General features: G+C 47.4%; 2 protein-coding genes across 3 annotated transcripts in view; one reads left to right on the top strand and one right to left on the bottom strand.

The window, feature by feature from the left end:
• Nucleotides 1–1889: 1889 nt before the first annotated feature.
• Nucleotides 1890–21809, bottom strand: LOC139413938 (nucleolar protein 8). Of its 2 annotated transcripts, none has more exons than XM_071161824.1 (18): nucleotides 21730–21809; nucleotides 20835–20982; nucleotides 19706–19768; nucleotides 19449–19527; nucleotides 18922–19072; nucleotides 18591–18659; nucleotides 15926–17725; nucleotides 14644–14784; nucleotides 13811–14002; nucleotides 13321–13443; nucleotides 10111–10204; nucleotides 9823–9964; nucleotides 8535–8618; nucleotides 6306–6613; nucleotides 5093–5228; nucleotides 3570–3631; nucleotides 3398–3480; nucleotides 1890–2538 (listed from the first exon to the last, which is right to left on the bottom strand). In XM_071161824.1, exons 2-18 carry the CDS (start codon nucleotides 20953–20955, stop codon nucleotides 2479–2481), a joined length of 3708 nt encoding a protein of 1235 aa, XP_071017925.1. In that variant the 5' UTR covers nucleotides 20956–20982; nucleotides 21730–21809; the 3' UTR covers nucleotides 1890–2478. The 2 variants fall into 2 exon arrangements, with proteins under 2 accessions (XP_071017925.1, XP_071017926.1); XM_071161825.1 differs by having other exon boundaries at nucleotides 21618–21761.
• LOC139413939 (centromere protein P) overlaps nucleotides 21355–21825 on the top strand; it is a 179568-nt gene continuing 179097 nt past the window's right edge. Inside the window, exon 1 of the mRNA XM_071161827.1 lies at nucleotides 21355–21429. The gene's annotated coding sequence lies outside the window, so the exon portion shown is untranslated. The remainder of the gene's footprint in view (nucleotides 21430–21825) is intronic.

Below are 21825 nucleotides of genomic sequence, written 5' to 3'. Positions count from 1 at the left end.
TTTACATACACTAAGTTGACTGTGCCTTTTAAACAGCTTGGAAAATTCCAGGAAATTATGTCACGGCTTTAGAAGCTTCTGAAAGGCTAATTGACATCATTTGAGTCAATTGGAGGTGTACCTGTGGATGTATTTCAAGGCCTACCTTCAAACTCAGTGCCTCTTTGCTTGACATCATGGGAAAATCAAAACATATCAGTCAAGACCTTAGAAAGAAAAATCTATATCCACAGTAAAACGAGTTCTATATCGACATAACCTGAAAGGCCGCTCAGTAAGGAAGAAGCCACTGCTCCAAAAACGCAATAAAAAAGCCAGACCTCGGTTTGCAACTGCACATGGGGACAAATATCGTACTTTTTGGAGAAATGTCCTCTGGTCTGATGAAACAAAAATAGAACTGTTCGGCCACAATGACCATCGTTATGTTTGGAGGAAAAAGGGGAAGGCTTGCAAGCCAAAGAACACCATCCCAACCGTGAAGCACGGGGGTGACAGCATCATGTTGTGGGGGTGCTTTGCTGCAGGAGGAACTGGTGCACTTCACAGAATAGATGGCATCATGAGGTAGGAAAATTATGTGGATATATTGAAGCAACATCTCAAGACATCAGTCAGGAAGTTAAAGCTTGGTCGCAAATGGGTCTTCCAAATGGACAATGGACAAATAGGTCTTCCAAATGGACAATGACCCGAGCATACTTCCAAAGTTGTGACAAAATGTCTTAAGGACAACAAAGTCAAGGTACATCACAAAGTTCTGACCTCAATTCTATAGAAAATGTGTGGGCAGAACTGAAAAAGTGCTTGCGAGCAAGGTGGCCTACAAACCTGACTCAGTTACACCAGCTCTGTAAGGAGGAATGGGCCAAAATTCACCCAACTTATTGTGGGAAGCTTGTGGAAGGCTACCCAAAACGTAACTGTTCCTGAAGGCTGTGTGTGTAGAGTCAGATAACGGTTGCTGAAGGCTGTGTCTGTAGAGTCAGATAACGGTTGCTGAAGGCTGTGTGTGATGGAAAGTAACACAGAAGACCGATAAGGCTCTGAGAGACACGTTGACAATGGTACAGGTGGAATAACATAGTTAACTGCAAAAATAATATAAAAAACACCAAACAAAGTGTTTTAGTAGGATGTCGGGCCACCACAAGCTGCCAGAACATATTCAGTGCAACTTGGCAGCGCCACCATTCTAGAAGAGTCTGGAACTCCTATTTTGTAGAGATGTGACACCGTTCTTCCACGAGAAATTCCATCATTTGGTGTTTTTGTTGATGGTGGTGGAAACCTCTGTCTCGGGCACCACTCCAGAATCTCCCATTAGTGTTCAATAGGGTTGAGATCCGGTGACTGAGACGACCACCGTGGCATATGGTTTTTCATGCTCATCAAACCATTCAGTGACCACTGGTGCTGCCAATAAAAAGGTGTAATTTAGATTTCGCCATTGAGACACCAATAAAGGTGTAATTGATATATACATCATGTGTCCAAAACATTAAGGACTGTACTCTGTGACCTCTGTAGCCTGTGGCCTCTGTAGCCTGTGGCCTCTGTAGCCTGTGGCCTCTGTAGCCTGTGGCCTCTGTAGCCTGTGGCCTCTGTAGCCTGTGGCCTCTGTAGCCTGTGTAGCCTGTGGCCTCTGTAGCCTGTGGCCTCTGTAGCCTGTGGCCTCTGTAGCCTGTGGCCTCCGTAGCCTGTGGCCTCCGTAGCCTGTGGCCTCCGTAGCCTGTGGCCTCCGTAGCCTGTGGCCACTGTTCACTCATTAGTAAAGAGAATAGAGAAAACACACTACTCACTAAAATTGTCAGTGGAAATCTCAAAATAACACAAAGTCCTTTCTCCACCCAGTGATCCAAAATGGCTTAAATAATAAAACCACAATCGAAAGATATTCTGAGTTTTAATTCTCCATAGAAAAAAAGAGACATAAATCAATTACAATCATGCAATTCTGTAGTACAGATCAGATTCACATCATTATGTAATGTAAATGGAGTTGGATCACTCCAGGGTGAAGTTTCCCCTCAGGTACAGATCTAGGGTCAGCTTCCCCTTCCCACAATCCTAATGTTAACAATTATTGGGGGAAAATTCAAAAACTGACCCGAGACCAGCGTCTAGGGGCACCTTCAGTCTCCCCACACCACCTCAAGGAAGTCAATAACACCATCTGAGGTAAAACGACACGGCCCTGTCCCCTGGTGGTGGAAAATGGAGCTGGTTTTATTGGTAAACGGCCATGTCTCTTTATAAATTAAAACTAAACTATGCCGGTAACACGATTGCAGTTGGAGGTAAGAACTTAACATAATACAAAAAAAAATAACATCCCTAAAGTCAGAATATGATTTGAAATGGTCTGAGGAGAAGTCTTGGGACTAGCATGGTTGTTAGTCCCAACTCGAGTCAGGTAAGACGGTGTCAAACGAGAGGTCCTCTCTCTCTCTCTCAATGTCTTGTGGATCTCGTGTGTCAGTTTCTTTGGGAGGTTTTCAGCTTCCTTCTTGCATCCTTGTGTTTTTTACGGTACTCCTGGGGAAAAAAAAAACATCAGAAAGACATTATCGTATACATTATTCTATATTGTATCCATGATTCTATATTTTATACATTATCGTATCCATGATTCTATATTGTATACATTATCGTATTCGTGATTCTATATTGTATACATTATCGTATTCATGATTCTATATTGTATACATTATCGTATTCATGATTCTATATTGTATACATTATCGTATTCATGATTCTATATTGTATACATTATCGTATTCATGATTCTATATTGTATACATTATCGTATTCATGATTCTATATTGTATACATTATCATATTCATGATTCTATATTGTATAGATTATCGTATTAATTATTCTATATTGTATACATTATTCTATATTGTATACATGATCATATACATGATTCTATATTGTATACATGATCATATACATGATTCTATATTGTATACATGATTCTATATTGTATACATTATTCTATATTGTATACATTATCGTATACATTATTCTATATTGTATACATTATTCTATATTGTATACATTATCGTATACATTATTCTATATTGTATACATTATCGTATACATTATTCTATATTGTATACATTATCGTATACGTGATTCTATACTGTATACAGTATCATATACGTGATTCTATATTGTATACATTATCATATACGTGATTCTATATTGTATACATTATCGTATACATACATAGGTACTTTTTTTGTTGCTTTACCGACAATCATTATTTTACAAAGGAATCCTTTTTAGTTATATTGAAAATTCTTAATGTAATTTGACAGCAATGATTTACTAAAAGTAACTGTAGAATAGTTTTAAGTCCATTACAGTGTCAGACAGACAGGGCCTGACCTCTATGAGTCCCGTCCTCTTCTCCTCCCACATCTCCCTTTGGTCCTCCAGCTTGGATGACCTGCAGAACGCTTTAGGCCCCTCTGATTGGACAAAACAAAAGTGTGTCATGTTGATATTGTGAAAAAGAAAAGAGAGTGTGTTGTGACTGTGAAAAAAGGTCTAACGTTACCTTTCAACCGTTCATCGTCCAGCCGGAAAAAGAAGAAAGCTTTCTTCGACGCCAGCGGCTCTCTAATGAACAGAAACAGTTAACAAAGTCAATACTGGCAGCACTGGCAAAGCAACCCATCTAATACCATCATAATCAATAGTCAAAGCATAATCAATAGTCAAAGCATAATCAATAGTCAAAGCAACCCATCATAATCAATAGGCAAAGCAACCCATCTAATACCATCATAATCAATACCCAGAAGTTCCCAGGTTCACTAAATAACGATGTTGTTTTCTATCAATGACCATGATGTATTTACTACGTAACCGTGTCGACACAGGTAAACGGGGGCCTAACCGGGACCGTACACAGGTAAACGGGGGCCTAACCGGGACCGTACACAGGTAAACGGGGGCCTAACCGTGTCGACACAGGTAAACGGGGGCCTAACCGTGTCGACACAGGTAAACGGGGGCCTAACCGTGTCGACACAGGTAAACGGGGGCCTAACCGTGTCGACACAGGTAAACGGGGGCCTAACCGTGTCGACACAGGTAAACGGGGGCCTAACCGTGTCGACACAGGTAAACGGGGGCCTAACCGTGTCGACACAGGTAAACGGGGGCCTAACCGTGTCGACACAGGTAAACGGGGGCCTAACCGTGTCGACACAGGTAAACGGGGGCCTAACCGTGTCGACACAGGTAAACGGGGGCCTAACCGTGTCGACACAGGTAAACGGGGGCCTAACCGTGTCGACACAGGTAAACGGGGGCCTAACCGTGTCGACACAGGTAAACGGGGGCCTAACCGTGTCGACACAGGTAAACGGGGGCCTAACCGTGTCGACACAGGTAAACGGGGGCCTAACCGTGTCGACACAGGTAAACCGGGGCCTAACCGTGTCGACACAGGTAAACCGGGGCCTAACCGTGTCGATACAGGTAAACGGGGGCCTAACCGTGTCGATACAGGTAAACAGGGGCCTAACTGTGTCGACACAGGTAAACAGGGGCCTAACGGTGTCGATACAGGTAAACGGGGGCCTAACTGTGTCGATACAGGTAAACGGGGGCCTAACCGGGACCGTACACAGGTAAACGGGGGCCTAACCGGGTCGACACAGGTAAACAGGGGCCTAACCGTGTCGACACAGGTAAACGGGGGCCTAACCGTGTCGACACAGGTAAACGGGGGCCTAACCGTGTCGACACAGGTAAACAGGGGCCTAACCGTGTCGACACAGGTAAACAGGGGCCTAACTATCGATACAGGTAAACGGGGGCCTAACTATCGATACAGGTAAACGGGGGCCTAACCGTGTAGATACAGGTAAACAGGGGCCTAACTGTGTCGACACAGGTAAACGGGGGCCTAACCGTGTTGATACAGGTAAACAGGGGCCTAACCATGTCGATACAGGTAAACAGGGGCCTAACCGTGTCGATACAGGTAAACAGGGACGTATTACTTGATGTTTGATGTTACTCTGAAGCTGTAAGTAGTTAATAAAAAGACAAGTGGCTATAAGGTATTACTCTGTGGGGGTAGTGGTGTCAGTCTGTTCCTTGGCCTCCTCTTCCTCCTCCTCCTCCTCATCACTGCTGTCCTGGAAACGAGGGTCCACCTGCCATGACACCTTGGCCCCTTTGAGCGTCTCGATACGGTACTCCTCTGGAGAGGGACAACCAGAGACAGATATAGACACTAAACTTGACGTCAAAGATCACGCCACTGCTGTGTGTACTGACAACTGGCAGGTGTGGGGCTAGGGGGTCAGACCAGAGGAAAAACATGGGGGTCAGACCAGAGGAAAAACCCAGGGGGTCAAACCAGAGGAAAAACCCAGGGGGTCAGACCAGAGGAAAAACCCAGGGGGTCAGACCAGAGGAAAAACCCAGGGGGTCAGACCAGAGGAAAAACCCAGGGGGTCAGACCAGAGGAAAAACCCAGGGGGTCAAACCAGAGGAAAAACCCAGGGGGTCAGACCAGAGGAAAAACCCAGGGGGTCAGACCAGAGGAAAAACCCAGGGGGTCAGACCAGAGGAAAAACCCAGGGAGTCAGACCAGAGGAAAAACCCAGGGGGTCAAACCAGAGGAAAAACCCAGGGGGTCAGACCAGAGGAAAAACCCAGGGGGTCAGACCAGAGGAAAATCCCAGGGGGTCAGACCAGAGAAGAAACATGGGGGTCAGACCAGAGGAAAAACCCAGGGGGTCAGACCAGAGGAAAAACCCAGGGGGTCAGACCAGAGGAAAAACCCAGGGGGTCAGACCAGAGGAAAAACCCAGGGGGTCAGACCAGAGGAAAAACCCAGGGGGTCAGACCAGAGGAGAAACAGGGGCAGACCAGAGGAGACCCAGGGGGTCAGACCAGAGGAGACCCAGGGGGTCAGACCAGAGGAAAAACCCAGGGGGTCAGACCAGAGGAAAAACCCAGAGGGTCAGACCAGAGGAAAGACCGAGGGGGTCAGACCAGAGGAAAAACCCAGGGGGTCAGACCAGAGGAGAAACCCAGGGGGTCAGACCAGAGGAGAAACCCAGGGGGTCAGACCAGAGGAAAGACCGAGGGGGTCAGACCAGAGGAGACCCAGTAATGGGCCATCACATGGTCATAAATGGTCCTGTGTAATGAGATTGAACAGAGGAAGATGCCGTTTACAGAACGCCAAGACTTGACCGGCAAGAGCAAAGACAGCCGGTTGCATTAACAGCAGAAAAGGAAACGTAAACACACAACGCAAGTCCATTACCTTTTTCAGTGGTGGTGTCGGCTGCCGTGTCACCCCCAAAGAACGAGAACTTGAAGCCCGACGATGCCTCTCCCTCATTGGTTGACAGGTGAGATGACACCATCACTGGATCGACTGCAATAGGCTGACTGGTCTCTTCCTCTTCTTTATCCCAGGCCACATTCTCCTCCTCCTCCTCCTCCTCCGTTTTCTCCTCCTTGGAGGTTCCAAACACCTCTTTCAGATCCATGGACACATCGTAATACATCTCCCTGGAGACCTCTGGCAGCTTCTCCGCCTCCTCCCGCTTCTTCTTCCTTGCCAGTTTACTGTGATTAACACATGGGACAAGAACAACTCAGTAAAACATGTTCCTCACCTTCCTACGGCGCCGCACCTGATCGCTGCACCTACTATGTTTTTAATGATTTCTAAATTGGTAGTTACAGTCTTGTCTCATCGCTGTAACTACCGAACGGACTCGGAGAGGCGAAGGTCGAGAGCCACGCGTCCTCTGAAACACGACCCTGCCAAGCCGCACTGCTTCTTGATGCACTGCTCGCTTAAATCAAATCAAATGTATTTAAATAGCCCTTCGTACATCAGCTGATATATCAAAGTGCTGTACAGAAACCCAGCCTAAAACCCCAAACAGCAAGCAATGCAGGTGTAGGAGCACAATTGCTTAACCCCGGAAGCCAGCTGCACCAATGTGTCGGAGGAAACATCGTACACCTGGCGACCGTGTCAGCGTGCACTGCGCCCGGCCCGCCACAAGAGTTGCTGGTGCGCAACGGGACAAGGACATCCCGACCGGCCCAAACCCTCCCCTAACCCGGACGACGCTGGGACAAACCCTCCCCTAACCCGGACGACGCTGGGACAAACCCTCCCCTAACCCGGACGACGCTGGGCCAAGACCTCCTCTAACCTGGACGACGCTGGGACAAACCCTCCCCTAACCCGGACGACGCTGGGCCAAACCCTCCCCTAACCCGGACTACGCTGGGCCAAACCCTCCCCTAACCTGGACGACGCTGGGCCAAACCCTCCCCTAACCTGGACGACGCTGGGCCAAACCCTCCCCTAACCTGGATGACGCTGGGACAAACCCTCCCCTAACCTGGACGACGCTGGGCCAAACCCTCCCCTAACCTGGACGACGCTGGGACAAACCCTCCCCTAACCCGGACGACGCTGGGACAAACCCTCCCCTAACCCGGACGACGCTGGGCCAAACCCTCCCCTAACCCGGACGACACTGGGACAAACCCTCCCCTAACCTGGACGACGCTGGGCCAAACCCTCCCCTAACCCGGACGACGCTGGGACAATCGTGCGCCGCCTCATGGGTCTCCAAGTCGCGGCCCGGCTGCGACACAGACTGGGATCGTACCCGGGTCTGTAGTGACGCCTCTAGCACTGCGATGCAGTGTCTTAGACCGCTGCCCAACTCAGGAGGCCCCATGTACCTTACAGTATTTAGTTTGTACAAGGATGATGTTCAAAGGCAGACTCTGTGATAGTAACAGGGTATCTTTCTGTAAAGACAGAGAAGGAGAAACACAGTGTACTCTTCATCTATCATTACTTTGTGCATAGGAGGCTGGGCTACTTGGCGCGCAGGAGGCTGGGCTACTTGGCGCGCAGGAGGCTGGGCTACTTGGCGCGCAGGAGGCTGGGCTACTTGGCGCGCAGGAGGCTGGGCTACTTGGCGCGCAGGAGGCTGGGCTACTTGGCGCGCAGGAGGCTGGGCTACTTGGCGCGCAGGAGGCTGGGCTACTTGGCGCGCAGGAGGCCGGGCTACTTGGCGCGCAGGAGGCCGGGCTACTTGGCGCGCAGGAGGCTGGGCTACTTGGCGCGCAGGAGGCTGGGCCACTTGGCGCGCAGGAGGCCTGGCCACTTGGCGCGCAGGAGGCCGGGCCACTTGGCGCGCAGGAGGCCGGGCCACTTGGCGCGCAGGAGGCCGGGCTACTTGGCGCGTAGGAGGCCGGGCTACTTGGCGCGTAGGAGGCCGGGCTACTTGGCGCGCAGGAGGCCAGGCTACTTGGCGCGCAGGAGGCCGGGCTACTTGGTGCAAAGAATCACTGTTTGTACATACAGGAAACTTTTGTAATGAAAACATTTGACTTAATTTAAAAAAGAAAATGCATAAGGGCTTTTTGTTCCAGAACTACAAACCAAATGAGATTTCCTGATTCTCCTTTTGTTACTATGACAACGGGCTCTTTGTTCTTACGAAGCGGCTACCTGTCTTTCTTGGGCTTGTCCTTCTTAGTTTCAAAAGCAGCGTGCTCCTCTTTGGTTGGGTCATACTGCAACGCTGAGATATCTCTGCAACAACAGAAAAAAAAACATTACAACATGCTGTGAAAATACAAAACAGAAGATTAGACTTCAGAGCCATCTTGCCCTCATACAGTAATCTGACCTCAACATTCGACAGACAGGCTGACAGACAGTCGTCATTAGACAAACAGACAAGTCAGACTGTCGACATTGGACTGTTGAAATTAGACTAACAGACACAACTCTTAGTGTTATGCAAACAGTGTCTGAAATGGCATTCGATTCCCTATATAGTGCACTACTGTTGACCAGGGGCCCCATAGCGCACTACTGTTGACCAGGGGCCCCATAGCGCACTACTGTTGACCAGGGGCCCTATAGCGCACTACTGTTGACCAGGGGCCCTATAGCGCACTACTGTTGACCAGGGGCCCTATAGCGCACTACTGTTGACCAGGGGCCCTTTAGCGCACTACTGTTGACCAGGGGCCCCATAGCGCACTACTGTTGACCAGGGGCCCTATAGCGCACTACTGTTGACCAGGGGCCCCATAGCGCACTACTGTTGACCAGGGGCCCCATAGCGCACTACTGTTGACCAGGGGCCCCATAGCGCACTACTGTTGACCAGGGGCCCCATAGCGCACTACTGTTGACCAGGGGCCCCATAGCGCACTACTGTTGACCAGGGGCCCCATAGCGCACTACTGTTGACCAGGGGCCCCATAGCGCACTACTGGTGACCAGGGGCCCCATAGTGCACTACTGTTGACCAGGGGCCCCATAGTGCACTACTGTTGACCAGGGGCCCCATAGCGCACTACTGTTGACCAGGGGCCCCATAGTGCACTACTGTTGACCTGGGGCCCCATAGTGCACTACTGTTGACCAGGGGCCCTACAGTGCACTAGAATCCTATATAGGGAACAGGGGCCCTACAGTGCACTAGAACCCTATACAGGGAACAGGGGCCCCATAGCGCACTACTGTTGACCAGGGGCCCTATAGTACACCACTGTTGACCAGGGGCCCTACAGTGCACTAGAACCCTATATAGGGAACAGGGGCCCTACAGTGCACTACTGTTGACCAGGGGCCCCATAGTGCACTACTGTTGACCAGGGGCCCTACAGTGCACTAGAACCCTATATAGGGAACAAGGGCCCTACAGTGCACTAGAACCCTATATAGGGAACAGGGTTTTCAGACACCGTTCTAGTGACATGAACTCCAGTGAGTTCTGACTGACCTGAACGTCTTGCCCTTAGCTGTGGGTTTATTAGGGTCAGAGGGTTGTACGTTGATGTTGAGGAGATGATTTAAGATGTCTAGACTTTTCTTCTTCTCCTCTACCAGCTCACACTCTCTCTCCGGCTGAGACGACTCCATCTCTGTCAAGGGGAAAAATAAAAAATAGTCAATACAAATCGAAACCATAAGAGTACTGATTAAAAGGCAGAGTCCGATGTAGAGGGGTTTAGGAACGGGATTTTCAGAGAGAAAGAGCCGTCCAATAAGGACAGTCGATCTGCCTCACCTGGTTCGTCGTCGTCGTCGTCGCCACTGTCAATAAACCTGTGATCCATCTGGAAACGCTCATCTGTTCCAAACCTCGACTGCAGTTGCATGAGCTACAAACAATTTTTAATAAAACAAGTTTGTAAGGAAAGATAATAAAAAGGTAGTATATAATAATAATATATATATATATATATACACACTGCTCAAAAAAATAAAGGGAACACTAAAATAACACATCCTAGATCTGAATGAATGAAATATTCTTATTAAATACTTTTTTCTTTACATAGTTGAATGTGCTGACAACAAAATCACACAAAAATTCAATGGAAATCAAATTTATCAACCCATGGAGGTCTGGATTTGGAGTCACACTCAAAATTAAAGTGGAAAACCACACTACAGGCTGATCCAACTTTGATGTAATGTCCTTAAAACAAGTCAAAATGAGGTTCAGTAGTGTGTGTGGCCTCCACGTGCCTGTATGACCTCCCTACAACGCCTGGGCATGCTCCTGATGAGGTGGCAGATGGTCTCCTGAGGGATCTCCTCCCAGACCTGGACTAAAGCATCCGCCAACTCCTGGACAGTCTGTGGTGCAACGTGGCGTTGGTGGATGGAGCGAGACATGATGTCCCAGATGTGCTCAATTGGATTCAGGTCTGGGGAACGGACGGACCAGTCCATAGCATCAATGCCTTCCTCTTACAGGAACTGCTGACACACTCCAGCCACATGAGGTCTAGCATTGTCTTGCATTAGGAGGAACCCAGGGCCAACCGCACCAGCATATGGTCTCACAAGGGGTCTGAGGATCTCATCTCGGTACCTAATGGCAGTCAGGCTACCTCTGGCGAGCACATGGAGGGCTGTGCGGCCCCCCAAATAAATGCCACCCCACACCATGACTGACCCACCGCCAAACCGGTCATGCTGGAGGATGTTGCAGGCAGCAGAACGTTCTCCACGGCGTCTCCAGACTGTCACGTCTGTCACATGTGCTCAGTGTGAACCTGCTTTCATCTGTGAAGAGCACAGGGCACCAGTGGCGAATTTGCCAATCTTGGTGTTCTCTGGCAAATGCCAAACGTCCTGCACGGTGTTGGGCTGTAAGCACAACTCCCACCTGTGGACGTCGGGCCCTCATACCACCCTCATGGAGTCTGTTTCTGACCGTTTGAGCAGACACATGCACATTTGTGGCCTGCTGGAGGTCATTTTGCAGGGCTCTGGCAGTGCGCCTCCTTGCACAAAGGTGGAGGTAGCGGTCCTGCTGCTGGGTTGTTGCCCTCCTACGGCCTCCTCCACGTCTCCTGATGTACTGGCCTGTCTCCTGGTAGCGCCTCCATGCTCTGGACACTACGCTGACAGACACAGCAAACATTATTGCCACAGCTCGCATTGATGTGCCATCCTGGATGAGCTGCACTACCTGAGCCACTTGTGTGGGTTGTAGACTCCGTCTCATGTTGTAGACTCCGTCTCTACCACTAGAGTGAAAGCACAGCTAAATGACTCACTGACCGTACATCTCTCCGGATAAGAGAGTCAGCTAAATGACTCACTGACCGTACATCTCTCCGGATAAGAGAGTCAGCCAAATGACTCACTGACCGTACATCTCTCCGGATAAGAGAGTCAGCTAAATGACTCACTGACCGTACATCTCTCCGGATAAGAGAGTCAGCTAAATGACTCACTGACCGTACATCTCTCCGGATAAGAGAGTCAGCTAAATGACTCACTGACCGTACATCTCTCCGGATAAGAGAGTCAGCTAAATGACTCACTGACCGTACATCTCTCCGGATAAGAGAGTCAGCTAAATGACTCACTGACCGTACATCTCTCCGGATAAGAGAGTCAGCTAAATGACTCACTGACCGTACATCTCTCCGGATAAGAGAGTCAGCTAAATGACTCACTGACCGTACATCTCTCCGGATAAGAGAGTCAGCTAAATGACTCACTGACCGTACATCTCTCCGGATAAGAGAGTCAGCTAAATGACTCACTGACCGTACATCTCTCCGGATAAGAGAGTCAGCTAAATGACTCACTGACCGTACATCTCTCCGGATAAGAGAGTCAGCTAAATGACTCACTGACCGTACATCTCTCCGGATAAGAGAGTCAGCTAAATGACTCACTGACCGTACATCTCTCCGGATAAGAGAGTCAGCTAAATGACTCACTGACCGTACATCTCTCCGGATAAGAGAGTCAGCTAAATGACTCACTGACCGTACATCTCTCCGGATAAGAGAGTCAGCTAAATGACTCACTGACCGTACATCTCTCCGGATAAGAGAGTCAGCTAAATGACTCACTGACCGTACATCTCTCCGGATAAGAGAGTCAGCTAAATGACTCACTGACCGTACATCTCTCCGGATAAGAGAGTCAGCTAAATGACTCACTGACCGTACATCTCTCCGGATAAGAGAGTCAGCTAAATGACTCACTGACCGTACATCTCTCCGGATAAGAGAGTCAGCTAAATGACTCACTGACCGTACATCTCTCTGGATAAGAGAGTCAGCTAAATGACTCACTGACCGTACATCTCTCCGGATAAGAGAGTCAGCTAAATGACTCACTGACCGTACATCTCTCCGGATAAGAGAGTCAGCTAAATGACTCACTGACTGTACATCTCTCCGGATAAGAGCATCTAGCAGACATTTAGCAGACACTTTGATACAATACAACTTAGAGAATAGGGTGTCATTTCAGACGTAGGCACTGACTAATGTCAACCGTCTAATGTCAACCGTCTAATGTCAACCGTCTAATGTCATCCGTCTAATGTCAACCGTCTAATGTCAACCGTCTAATGTCAACCGTCTAATGTCAACCGTCTAATGTCAATATTAGTCTAATGTCAACAGTCTGAAATGTGTCTAATGTCAGTCTAATGTCAGTCTAATGTCAACAGCCTGAAATGTGTCTAATGTCAGTCTAATGTCAACAGTCTAATGTCAACAGTCTAATGTCAACAGCCTGAAATGTGTCTGTCAACAGTCTAATGTCAACAGTCTGAAATGTGTCTAATGTCAACAGTCTAATGTCAACAGTCTGAAATGTGTCTAATGTCAGTCTAATGTCAACAGTCTAATGTCAACAGTCTAATGTCAACCGTCTAATGTCAACCGTCTAATGTCAACAGTCTGAAATGTGTCTAATGTCAGTATCCAGCCAGACAACTGTTGTAAAACCAGCTCACCTTCGCTCCAGCTTTTCCTTCAAACTGAGGTTTAATCTGGAACCTGTCCCCATCCTTCTCCTCCTCATCATCATCATCATCATCATCGTCAAACAGGTTGCTGCCCGCCAGCTTCTTATATTCCTGAAACAGGTAACAGCTAAAAATGTATATGTGAAACAACCATACAGCCTGATCTCAGATTACCAGCCTGGGTACAAGTCTGTTTGTGCCATCATGCCAGTCTTTCTGATGCCAAACAGGGGTGTGGCATGATGGCACAATAGGACCGGTAGCCAGGCTAGTCAAACAACAGATATGAGACCACGCTACCAATCATGCGTTTTACAACGGTAGATTAGATGTTGAATAAAAACAGTTTCTTCACAGGGTCGTAACAGAAATCCATTAAAACGCATTAGGTTACGGGATGTTATTTTGCCGTGATCCAACGACTTTAATATTAGTTCACGGTTGTAACAATGCCCCCCCCCCCCAAAAAAACAATTACCTTGTCTTTAAGGTCTGGCTTTCCTCGAGCTGGTGATTCTTCATCACTAAAGTCTTCCTCATCAGACTGGCTGTCCTGGAACAGTGTCTTCTTGGGGTTGGGAGGTACAGGGGAAGTATGTTCTTCCTCGTCGCCATCCTCTCCCTCATCAGAGCTGAACTTGATGTGGTGTTTCCCATTAGCAGCTGAATCCTTGACCGAAAAACACCGTGAAATAGGTGAGGAAAGTCTGACAAAAATCATTTTCTTCTTTTGTTGAAATATTTACATGACCACATAGCAGAGTTAAGAACCAACAATAAAGACATTAACAAAACAATGTGTCAAAGACAAATATCCCACTGAGTTGGGTGTACATTCAACAGGCTCTCACAGTCTTCAGGACATTTACATCAAAGTTGGATCAGCCTGTAGTGTGGTTTTTCCACTTTTAATTTTGAGTGTGACTCCAAATTCAGACCTCCGTGGGTTGATAAATTTGATTTCCATTGATCATTTTTGTGTGATTTTGTTGTCAGCACATTCAACTATGTAAAGAAAAAAGTATTTAATAAGAATATTTCATTCATTCTGATCTAGGATGTGTTATTTTAGTGTTCCCTTTATTTTTTTGAGCAGTGTATATACACACCCCAGACAATAGAGTACTACGTGTTAAGATATCACAACAGTCATCAACAAGCCGATAGCCACCCCCAGATAACAACATAAGAGGACATAAGCAGCAATAGCACTCCTTACTGGTGGCTCTGACCAGGAGAAGGGCCTTGTACTGTACTGTGTTGTTGCTACTTGTATGTGTGTGACAGAGTGTCATGCCACCAGTGACTTACCAGTTTAGCCAGAGCCTCCTGGATGAGCTTCTTCTGTAGTTCAGCCTCCTTCTGCCTCTGTTCCTGAGCAGCTAGGCGTTTTTGGTTGTCCTGTTGCTTAGCATCTATAACCCCACCAGCAGTCTGGGGCTTCTTAGACACCTGCAACGATTAATACATCTGATCAACACTTTCTTCAACATGCATGCATTTACCCAGGTAGGTTAGGGTAGGCTACTGACATAAGAGATTAAAAACAAATACAAGGCACTAAAAGAACAGAGAGAACGAGAGCACAGAGAGAGAGAGACAGAGAGAGAGAGACAGAGACAGAGACAGAGAGAGAGAGAGAGAGAGAGAGAGACAGAGAGAGACAGAGAGAGAGAGAGAGAGACAGAGAGAGAGAGAGAGAGAGAGACAGAGAGAGACAGAGACAGAGAGAGAGAGAGAGAGAGAGAGAGAGAGAGAGAGACAGAGAGAGAGAGAGAGAGAGAGACAGAGAGAGAGACAGAGAGAGAGAGACAGAGAGAGAGAGAGACAGAGAGAGAGAGAGACAGAGAGAGAGAGAGAGAGAGACAGAGAGAGAGAGAGACAGAGAGAGAGAGAGAGACAGGGAGAGAGAGAGACAGAGAGAGAGAGAGACAGAGAGAGAGAGAGACAGAGAGAGAGAGAGACAGAGAGACAGAGAGAGAGAGAGAGAGAGAGAGAGAGAGAGAGAGACAGAGAGAGAGAGACAGAGAGAGAGAGACAGAGAGAGAGACAGAGAGAGAGAGAGAGAGAGACAGAGAGAGAGAGAGACAGAGAGAGAGAGAGACAGAGCGAGAGAGAACAGAGAGAACGAGAGCACAGAGAGAGAGAGAGAGAGAGAGAGAACAGAGAGAGAGAGAGAGAGAGAGAGAGAGAGCACAGAGAGAGAGAGAGAACAGAGAGAGAGAGAGAGAGAGAGAGAGAGAGTGAGTGAGCACAGAGAGAGAGAACGAGAGCACAGAGAGCGAGAGAACGAGAGCACAGAGAGCGAGAGAACGAGAGCACAGAGAGAGAGAACGAGAGCACAGAGAGAGAGAACGAGAGCACAGAGAGAGAGAACGAGAGCACAGAGAGAGAGAACGAGAGCACAGAGAGAGAGAACGAGAGCACAGAGAGAGAGAACGAGAGCACAGAGAGAGAGAACGAGAGCACAGAGAGAGAGAGAGAGAGAGCACAGAGAGAGAACAGAGAGAGAGCACAGAGAGAGAGCACAGAGAGAGAGAGCACAGAGAGAGAGAGAGCACAGAGAGAGAGAGAGCACAGAGAGAGAACAGACCTCAGCCTTTTGAGTCTTTTTAGCAGGTACATCTTCCTCCATCTCTGACTCCACACTGGAGCACCCACTGCTGCTGGACGTAGAGCTGGCCGCTGGGACGGACTTCTTCTCTGCCTCGGCTTTCGAAGTCGTTTTCCGTCTGAGGGCTGGTGACTTGGTTGTATCTTCACTGTCCGAGCTGCTAGGAGGACGAGTTTTAGTTTTAGTGCCTTTCGTTTCTAAGGGTTTTGACACAGTCTTGGCGTCATCCTCTGAGAGTACTAATCTGTCACGTTTCTGTTTCTTAGTGGACGTCTCTGTTTTTCCGTCCTCCTCAACTTGTCTTTTTAGACTTTGTGGCGATGTGGCTAAGAGAGCCTTGGTCCCCTGGAAAGCAGGAAGAGATGTTGACGGATTTGTTTTCTTCTTCCCCTTCTTCTTCTCTCTCACCTCGTCGCTGTTGTCCTCTTCAAAGATGGCCGCCAGAATCTCCTCCGGTGTGTTGCCATTTCCCGTCTTAGCCAGCGGTACAGGAGCCTCAGAGGCAGTAGCCCGGGGTTCCATCCCTAGCACCTCAGACACTCGGTTTGGTCCAGGTTGTTGTGAATCAGATCCCGGATCGTCGTCGTCACTGTCCCGGTCCAAGCCTTTCAAAAACGATTCTTTAACCAGCTGCTGCAGATCGTCCAGTGAAAACTCCAACCTCTGACAGTTAGTAAACATGGCTTCGTATTCGGAATCGGCGCTAGCCTCAGATGTATCTTCACTTGATTCACTATCGTCAGATGATAATTCTGAAGGAGGGGTCTTCTTTTTAGAGACAATCTTCTTGCCGGTCTTTTGGGCTTTTGAAGAGTCAGAATCACTCTCTTCTTCCGAATCATCATCATCATCATCATCAGATTCTGAAGGGGTAGTGGATTTCTCAATAGCCTTTTTCTTAGGGAGGACGTTATAAGTCCTTTTGGCTTTTGAAGAGTAGGAATCTTCACGCTCTTCTTCCGAGTCATCATCCTCACCATCACCACTATCACTCTCTGGCGAAGGGGTCTTCTTTATAGGGGAGACTTTCTTTACAGCCTTTTTAGGGAGGACTTTGTTGGCCTTTTTTGCTTTAGTTCTGTCTGTTTCTAGGTTGTTGGTTTTCTTATTCACCTCAGCTTTCTCTTGTGTTTTACTGACCTCGGACAGTTGGTCCTGCTTGGTACCGCTGGGTGTTTTTCTGCAGTTGAGGATCTCATCAGTATCAGCTGAGTCATAATCCTCCTCGTTCTTCCCAGAGGAACCCCCTGGAAGCTGGCAGACATCTTTAATCTTCTGCTGGGTTAGGAATGTTCTGGGTATGTAGTTATCGCCTACCACCTCCAGGTTGTCTTCATCCTCCTCTACTACCGGACCGTCCACCGGGGTACTCCGCTGTGCCAACGTCCTAATGTCCCCATCCGAGTCATCGCCACTGTCTAAAACACACACAGAGGTCTGCGTCTGGAGTTTCTTAGAGGCCGGTGTCTGTTTAGGTTTAGTTGGAGGTCTGGTTTCGCCGTTAGACTTCAGAACCGTTGAACCTTTCTCAGAGGTCCGACAGGACTTCACACGGTCGGACTGTCCGTTTGCAACGACTTGGTTCGGACGGTCTTTCTTCTTTTTAGCAAGTGGTTTTTTCTGCGGCGGGAACTCTCCTCTCCTCTTCTTACTGATGTCGTCGTCGCCGCCTGATATTTCCCACGTCAGTTGGGCCACGGGCGTCGGGTCTGGAACCTCGGCTGAACTCTCTAGTTTCTTGATGTTGTGGCTGTGTTTCGACGGATCATACTTGATGAAGTGATGCTGGAGTCAAGGGGAACTAACATTCTGTTTTTTGAGACAATTCAAATAAATAAATATTTGTCACATGCACCGAATACAACAGGTGTAGGTAGACCTTACCGTAAAATGCTTACTTACAAGACCTTAACCAACAATGCAGATTAAATTATTATTAAAAAAAGTTATATATATAAAAATTATGACAAGGTTATATACAGGGGGTACTGGTACCAAGTCAATGTGCGGGGGTGCAGGTTAGTCGAGCTAATATGTACATGTAGGTAGCAGGGGTAAAGTGACCCCATTTCCTGTAGTCTACGATCAGCTCTTTTGTCTTGCTCACGTTGAGGCAGAGGTTGTTGTCCTGGCACCACGCGGCCAGGTCTCGGACCTCCTCCCTGTAGGATGTCTCATCGTTGTCTGTGATCAGGCCTAACACCTGCGGCAAATTTAATGGTGTTGGAGTCGTGCGCTGCCAAGCAGTCGTGGGTGAACAGGGAGTACAGGTGGGGACTTAGCACGCACCCCTGGGGAGCTCCAGTGTTGAGGATCAGAGTGGCAGAGGTGTTGCTACCTACCCTCACCAGCTGGGGGCGGCCCGTCAGGAAGTCCAGGTTCCAGTTGCAGAGGGAGGTGTTTAGTCTCAGGGTCCTTAGCTTAGTGATGAGCTTTGTGGTGTTGAACGCTGAGCTGTAGTCAACGAACAGCTTTCTCACGGTTTAGAACTATATCGAGAAGATAAGCATCTGTAATAAAAACAAACACCATCACTAAATGATGACCAGGCAACGAGACAAGATTTCTACTTTTACCACGTTTTTCTTTCTCTCTCTCCAGATTGGACCATGAAAAGGAAGCTTGGGAAATTTGAAAAGGATATCTTGTTCCTTCCTTGGCACTTGAGATTAAGAACCGGGAGGACTCGTCCAAATTTACTCACAACCCAATCCTAGAAAAAAGAACAATAATTGAGAAATAACACTAAAACGTTGATGTTTAAAAAAAAGACCACAGAACAGCGACTCAGTGCTGCATGTAATTCTCAGTATTCTCAGGTACAATAATAACCTGGTCTCAGATTGCTTTGCGTTGTGTTGTATGACCATTGTCGCACCACATGCCAATGACTATAGGAGTTGACACAGTCAGTACAAGTAGATCTGGCACCAGTCTAGTACAATAATAAAATACAGGCAAATACACACACACACCTTGTGCCCAGGTATCTCTGTCCCAGGAACAGCTGCCTTCATGTGGAAGTTCTCCACTCCTGCCTCCTTCATTGACTCCACGAGTTTGTCTTTGTGGTTGACGCTTGGTGATTGGATCTTCTCTGCAGCTTCATGACGCTCCTGAGCTAATCTAGTAATAGAAAACAACATACACATCAATTCAAACATACTGTGATACGCAACAAGAGTTGGCCAACATTCCTTTTGAGGAGCTACACTCGTGCAGGACTCTGGACCAGCCCTTATCTTCGTTCCCCTTTCAGGACTTTGATTCGCTGAATGAAGTGTTAGAACAGGGCTGGAGCAAAAGCCTGCACACGTAGTAGAGCTCCAAAAGGCTGGTTGGCAACTTCTGATGTAGATACATCACGACGACTCTTGTTCAGAAGATACCCAGGCCTACAGACGACAATTGTTCAGAAGATACCCAGGCCTACAGACGACACGTGTTCAGAAGATTAGGCCTACAGACGTTTGCAGTGAAACACAAATAGGAATATCCTTACTTCTGTAAGAAGGTTTCTCTGGCCTGCTCAATTTGTATTGTTCCACCTTTCCATTTGGACTTGTTCAACACAGTCATACCTAACAGGGACACAACAGGGACACAACAGGGACACAACAGGGACACAACAGGGACACAACAGGGACACAACAGGGACACAACAGGGACACAAAGACCGTTAGAAACAGAATTAATCATCGGACGTATCAGAATGTGTATATCATGTTTGAGAGAGCACTTAATAAAAAAGACACCTACATTTCTTAAAACCAGCATCAGTAATTTCTAAATTGATATATCCAAAGGTTTTATAAGGAACTCCTGTGGAAGAAGAACAGACAACACATCGTTACAAATGACAGTAAAACTGCTGTGGAAATACAATCAATGTCAGCACGGGGATGAGCCCTACGAAGCTCGCCATCACATATCAATGTCAGCACGGGGATTAGCTCTACAAAGCTCACTGTCACATATCAATGTCAGCACGGGGATTAGCCCTACGAAGCTCACTGTCACATATCAATGTCAGCACGGGGATTAGCCCTACGAAGCTCACTGTCACATATCAATGTCAGCACGGGGATTAGCCCTACGAAGCTCACTGTCACATATCAATGTCAGCACGGGGATTAGCCCTACGAAGCTCACTGTCACATATCAATGTCAGCACGGGGATTAGCCCTACGAAGCTCGCCGTCACATATCAATGTCAGCACGGGGATTAGCCCTACGAAGCTCGCCGTCACATATCAATGTCAGCACGGAAATCAGTGTGTGAGATTGGTACTCTGCTCTACTCAGCTCGTTTTCCCGCGTTGGAATCCGTAATCGATAGATGTTCTGATGAAAAGGGCATTGTTTGCATTGCAGAGCCCATGAAAGTATTCAAATCTAATTATTTGATGCTACCACCCACTTCTAAGTCCAAACCAAACATGAATTCCATGTTGTGTCTCTCTTATCACATTCACCGGTCTGTGTTTCACACATGCTTGTCTAGCGAATCAGCCTTGCATTTGGGCAACATGCTGCAGTAGATGGGAAGTAGAACGAAGCCTGAGCACCATGTATGACTTGGGAGGCTGGTGGCAGCATCAAACAATTCGATATAATACTTCCTTGGGCACCGCTCGGAGATGAAAGTGACCTTTCCATCAGAACAGTCTAGCGATTATGGATACCTTCCACCGCGGGATACATGCTGCTAAAACAAGTGTTGCTACGCGTCGTGGCATAGCCACAAAGTTGTTGCTATAGATCGCCATTAGACTGTAATTTCATTAATTAAATAATTATTTTAAAGGTTTAATAAACTGGGCTAAACAGGGATATGATAAATCACTGATCTGATCCTAGAAGATGTTGGGGTAGTGTGTGACCATACCTTCATCATCTCTCCGGGTCCGGAGTTCCACATCCTGAACATCACCAAATTTACCAAATCTGTCTTTCAGATCCTTTTGAGTGATGGTGTGGCTCAGGCCACCGATATATAGACGTTTCATGATGACTAACTCCTCAGATTGACAGATCTGTCAAAGAGAACACGGTAAAAATTTATCAGCTAGATAACTAAGTAAAGTCCTGCATGGCTAAAGCTAGGTGCAAGACCGATTGCACTATCAACTCTAGCGGACTAAACCTCACTATCTTAAAGTTGGTGAAGTTCATCATAAATTAACGGCGTGGAGCCGAGACCAGACTTTGTGGACTGTAGATCCGACTACATTAATTTGCCCAAGGTCAACACGTAAAATACATGATAAAACTACCACATATGTTTGTCCTCTGTAGCTGTGTCCCCTTTTTTGTTTGCTGAAATCCATACTTTCTCAAACGTTTATTAAAATAGAACCACCTAGACTGTTTGCGCATTGCTTTTCAGCGCAAATGGCCGTGTTACAATTGAATCTCACCAAGGAAACAGTCGGTGGTCGTATTTGATTAGCAAGCAACCACAGAAGACAAACAGTTACAAGGTGGGCATTTAATATTTTTTTGGTTGTTTAAGTAATGACCTTGGGCAAAAACGATGTAATCGGAGCTAGATTCCACAAAGCATGGTATCGGCTCCACGCCGTTATTGAAGTTCAGAAACTTCCTTCACCGCGGAGTTAAATCCGTTTATATCAACACCAAACTCAACAGTACGCGTTGACATAAGTACCTTTGTTAACTCGACAAGTTGAACAAAATTGAGGCAGAAATCCAAGTGTGTAAAGTAACAGGTCAAATATATTAATCGATCCGAAATGAACATGTAATCAAAAACTGTTTACCTCGGCGTTGGAAATTCACACGCATCCAGATCGGTGGTACACGAAAAAGATTCCGGACACATTTGTGAACACGTGTGTTTAGTTCCGGGATTTCAT

The sequence above is a fragment of the Oncorhynchus clarkii genome, chromosome 7 (assembly GCF_045791955.1).
Source record: "Oncorhynchus clarkii lewisi isolate Uvic-CL-2024 chromosome 7, UVic_Ocla_1.0, whole genome shotgun sequence".
NCBI classification, from domain to species: Eukaryota; Metazoa; Chordata; class Actinopteri; order Salmoniformes; family Salmonidae; genus Oncorhynchus; species Oncorhynchus clarkii.
The sequence above is the reverse complement of the archived record's forward strand: the minus strand, read 5'-3'. Positions and strand labels throughout refer to the sequence as shown.

Bases quoted from the DNA above. Each gene is read 5' to 3' on its own strand.
- LOC139413938 (XM_071161825.1), bottom strand. From the start codon at position 21,710: ATGTTCATTTCGGATCGATTAATATATTTGACCTGTTACTTTACACAC. The intron at 19,073-19,448 runs GTAAGGATATTC...TTCTATTACTAG, and splicing joins AGAGAAACCTTCTTACAGAA to ATTAGCTCAGGAGCGTCATG. The intron at 6,614-8,534 runs GTAGCCGCTTCG...TGTTAATCACAG, and splicing joins GACAAGCCCAAGAAAGACAG to TAAACTGGCAAGGAAGAAGA.